At 56.8% G+C, this 5,147-nt stretch overlaps 1 protein-coding gene across 1 annotated transcript in view; it reads right to left on the reverse strand.

Annotated features, from left to right (window-relative positions):
• LOC105994951 (dedicator of cytokinesis protein 2-like) overlaps nt 1–5,147 on the reverse strand; it is a 56,619-nt gene that overhangs the window by 10,136 nt on the left and 41,336 nt on the right. Inside the window, exon 11 of the mRNA XM_013028619.1 lies at nt 4,034–4,119. Coding sequence (XP_012884073.1) covers nt 4,034–4,119 — 86 coding nt within the window. The remainder of the gene's footprint in view (nt 1–4,033; nt 4,120–5,147) is intronic.

Raw genomic sequence — 5,147 nt, forward strand, 5'->3', positions numbered from 1 at the left:
GCGGGGGGGGTGCCACAGAGCTGGGGTGCGGGTCGCAGGGGGAGCTCAGAGTTGGGGGAGCAGGGTGCAGAAGCAGTCAGGGCGGAGGGGGAAGCAGAAGCCAGGCCCTCCCTTCGATTTTCACACCACTCACCCCTGTATATCCACACGTGTTCACCTGTACACACATTCACCAGTACACACTCATCCATACACACATTCATCCACACATGCACTCATCCGTACATGCACTCATCTGTACATGCATTCATCTGTACATGTACTCATCCGTACATGCATTCACCCATACATGCATTCACCCGTACATGCATTCACCCGTACATGCATTCACCCATACATGCATTCATCCGTACATGCATTCATCCGTACATGCACTCATCTGTACACGCATTCATCTGTACATGCACTCATCCGTACATGCATTCATCTGTACACACATTCATCTGTACATGCATTCATCCGTACACACATTCATCCACATATGCACTCATCCGTACATGCACTCATCTGTACACGCATTCATCTGTACATGCATTCATCCGTATCTGCATTCATCCATACCTGCATTCATCCGTACCTGCATTCATCCATACCTGCATTCATCTATACATGCATTCACCTGTACATGCATTCATCTGTACATGCATTTGCCCATACATGCATTCATCCATACAGCTTTGTAAGCTTGGATCTTTCTCTTGTCAAGATGGGAAAAAAGAATAAAAATTTAAATTTTCCAGTGTGGGTGCAGGTGCAGCACCTCACACCCGTCATCCTGGCTCCCGGGGGCCCGGAACGGGAGACGGCAATGCCAGGGTGGGCAGAGCGGTCTGCGGGGCGGTCTCCACAGAGGGAGAGCGATGGGGTGCTGTGGGCCTCAATCCCAGTGGCCAGGGATGAATCCCTAGTGCGTTGGGGCAGTAGGGATTTCATGTTGGAACCACCACACCCACCCTGTTCTTTGAGATAGGGTCTCACTATTTGCCTGGGCTGGCCTCCAAGTGTAACGCTCCAGATCTCTACCTTCCCAGTAGCTGGGATGATAGATGTGAGCTACTGCGCCCCACCCGAGACAGAGGACTCCTCTAGATGGGGAATCTAAGTCTTTTAGAGGTCAGTGAAGTTGTCAGTATCCATGGGCTGCCTCCAGTGTCAGCGTCTAACGCCAGCTTCTCTGCGTGCAGGTGCACAAGGCCAGGAAGCTCAATGGCAAACCCTCCGGGCCGCACTGGCCAGGGTCCAGGCTGGAGGCAGGGGAGGGAAGCCTTCATCTTCCTATCCCAGTATGGATAGGAAGCAGCTCGCTCTCGGGAGGGCGAGGGGGAGAGGCAAGGGCTTATCAGGGTCACTGCTTGCCAGGGCCAGGCCAGGCTGCAGGGAGGCGCGTCTCGAAGATGGCGGGGCCCAGACACATCCATCTCAGCCCCGGGATGAGCACCTGCTCCCGGCTTCCACGCCCAGGCAGATGGTGCCGTGATTTACACCTGTCTGGCTGAGCCGCCTGGGACAGCCATGTCCAGCCCTGTCCCTGTCCCCCTGACAGCACAGGGCCTGGTAAACAGGGCCTGACTAGGCCTGTTAGCATCTCGGGTAATTTCACCAAGCCTGAGGCCCGCCGCAGGCTGGTCTCACCTTTGGTGCACCCGAGCCTCGCTGCTTTGGTTTTTAGGTTCTCCGGAGATTAGGGTTTGGGTTGGAAAGTGTGGGTGTGGGCCTGCCTGAGCATGGGCTGGGTTGAGACTCCACCTGGATGATCAGCTCCACCCTGACGGAGCTTCGGTCTGCTGGACACACTTTGGGGGATGCACTTTAGAAGAGAAAGTCTTCACCATCCTCATTTCTCTATTCTCTAGGCATGACAAGGAGGTTGTACATATAGACTAGTAGGAGTGAGATGATGACAAATCATCCGTCCATCAGTCCAGTCACTGCCTACCTATGCATCTGTCCACCCAGCCACATATCCATCCATCCATCATCCATCTACCTATCCATCCATCCATCTACCCATCCATCCACCCATCCATCTATCCACCCATCAACCCATTCATTACCCACCAACTCATCTGTCTACTCATCCACCCACCTATTCATCCATCCATCCATCCATCCACCTACCCATCCATTACCCATCTACTCATCTCCCATCCATCCATCCATCCACCTATCCACCTATCCATTACCCACCTACTCATCTGTCCACCCATCCACCTATCCACCTATCCATCCACCTATCCATCCATCCATCCATCCATCCATCCATCCACCCACCCATCCACCTATCTATCCATCCATCTACCTATCCATCTATCCACCCACCCACCCATTCCATTACCCACCAACTCATCTGTCTACCCATCCATCCACCTATTCATTCATCCATCCATCCATCTACCCACCCACCCACCCATCCATTACCCACCTACTCATCTGTCCACCCATCTATCCATCCACCTATCCATCTATCCACCTACCCACCCATTCACTTCCCACCAATTCATCTGTCCACCCACCCATCCATCCATCCATCCATCCACCCACCTACCCATCCATTACCCACCTACTCATCTGTCTATCCATCCATCCACCTATCCATCCATCTTCCTATCCATCTATCCACCCATTCATTACCCACTAACTTATCTGTCTACCCAGACATCCACCTATCCATCTATCCATCCATCCATCCATCCACACACCCATCCATTAACTACTCATCTGTCCACCAGCCATCCACCTATTCATTACCAACCTACTCATCTGTCCACCCAGCCATCCACCAATCCAACCATCCACCCATCCATCCATCCACCTACCCACCCATTACCCACTTACTCATCTGTCCACCCATCCATCCACCCACCCATCCATTACCCACCTTCTGATCTGTCTACACATCCATTTACCTATCCATCCATCCACCCATCTATCCATCCACCCATCCATCCACTATGCACCTATTCATCCATCCATCTATCCATCCATCCTCCCATTCATCCTACCAACCCACCTACTCATCCATCCATCCTCCCATCCATCCTCCCATTCATCCTACCAACCCACCTACTCATCCATCCCTGCATCCATTCATCCTTCTACCCCTTACCCATTCATCCATCTATCAATATTCAGGTTTCCATTTTTAGGACTGTAAGATAAACTCCCGCTCAGGCCAAAGCCTTCTGCACCTGGACGCAGGGCCCTGACCGGGACCTGGGACCAGCAGGTCAGGGGGGGAGGGGAGGGTCCGTGGAGGCCCTGTGCTGGGCAGAGGTTACTGCAGAGCGGCCAGGCCTTTAGCTTGCTTTTGCTCTTCAGCATTCAGGAAGGATCAGGGAAGGCGCAGTTATCTCTGCCTTATTCCCAAGCCTCTCGGGGAGGGCAGGGAGGGTGAAGCCAGGCTGCCAAGGACAGACACTGGGAGCCAGGCCTGGGGGCGGACGTGCACTGTGAAAGGCGCACCTGCTGTGAGCCAGCTGCTTCCTGATCACTCTGCTCCAAAACAACCGCAGGAGTTCATTATCCTCACTTTTGAAGAAAGGGATACTGAGGCAAGGGAGGTAGGAGGTGGTGGGGATGGCCCAGAGGGTGGCAGCCGCAGCGTGGAGTGTGGGGTACTGGTGTCCACCAGCCGCGCCTGCCCTCAGAGATGTGCAAGCCCAGGAAAGACGCCGGAGTGGAAGTGCAAATGAAATGCCAGCCTCCAGAGGGGACCGTGACCAAGAAGAGAGATCTCAGCCGGGCTCACGCCGGTGATCCTAGCTACTCAGGAAGCAGAGCTCTGAGGATCACAGCTCCCAGCCAGCCCAGGCAGGAAAGCCCAAAGTCATGGAGACCCTCATCTCCAGTTAACCATCATAAAAGCAGGAAGTGGCGTGGCCCACGTAGTACAGTGTCCGTGCAAAAAGCTGAAGGACCGGGCCAGGGAGCATGGGCCTCTGGCAGGTCTCCGGGGCCTCCCAGAACTCTGGAACCCGGGGCCTCCAGCCCTGGGCAGCTCTCGGGGCTGTCCACCCCCCCAGCCTGCACTCACATGGACTCCAGCAACCGCATGTACTGCTCATCGCCCCGGCCGCCCTCCACCTCGTGGTCCAGCTTCAGGATGATCTCGTTTTCGAACTGCGGAGGGAGATGGGCGGACAGGAGCGTTACAAGGCCAGCCAACGTGTGGAGAGCAGCCCCCCCCACCCCCCATGTGTAGTGCAGGCCTCTCAGGGGTCCCAGAGGGCCCAGAGGAGAGAGAGAAGGGAGAGAAGGGCTTGCTTTCCATGGCTGGGGAGAAGTAGGAAAGGGAAGGGAATTCCAATGACATGCAAAGGCCCCGGGGCGGGTAGCAGGGGGCATCTTCAGTCAAGGGCCTGATATCGTGAGGAGCCATCAGTCACCCCAGTGTGTCTCTCTCCATCCCCTGGAGGCCACGCCGACCCTCATCCTTCAGCCATGTCACACGGGCCGAGGACACGTGGGAGGCTCCGAGTGTGGCACCCCTCCCCCACCTCCCAGACCTCGGGTCTGGGTGCTGTGCAGGCGCTGGGGCCGGGCGGCCTGCCTGCCCGTCCCTCCTCGCCCTGGCCCGTCCAGCCACGACGTCACCTCCCTATCATGGACACTTTCCGGCCCAGGCTGTGGTGGGAGGGTCTGTCACAGAACTCCGCTGCGGGGGACGGGCGGCTCTGGCCCCTGGGCGGTGGCGTGCACACGTGCGTGTGTCTGTGTGCGTGTATGTGTGTGTGCCTGTGTACATGTGCGTGTGGAGGGGTTCAGCACCCACAGTGAGTTGTTACAAGGGGCAGGGCCCCCCAGGAAGCATAGAGTGTGAGTGGGCCCACAGAACCTTCTGGAAGGCCGCTCGGGGGAGGGGAGCTGAGCTTGGGGGGGGGGCTCCCCGGGACGGGCTGGCACAGGATAGGAGCCGGCGTGTCTCTAGGGGTGGAGGGGTGGGAAGTGAGTGTTTGTCTGGGGTCACAAAGCAGCCGGGAGGGAAATTGCAGGGTGCCACAGAAGACCAGAGCCGAGGCCAAGCCAGGCTCAGGAGGAGAGCCAGCATCGCTGCTGAGCGCGGCCCAAAGGGGCGTGGGGCTGGGGGCTGGGGGCTGGGGGCTGGCCGTGACCATGGGGGGGCTGGGGACTGGCGGTGACCATGGTGG

This window comes from Dipodomys ordii, unplaced genomic scaffold (assembly GCF_000151885.1).
Source record: "Dipodomys ordii isolate 6190 unplaced genomic scaffold, Dord_2.0 Scaffold112, whole genome shotgun sequence".
Taxonomy (NCBI): Eukaryota; Metazoa; Chordata; class Mammalia; order Rodentia; family Heteromyidae; genus Dipodomys; species Dipodomys ordii.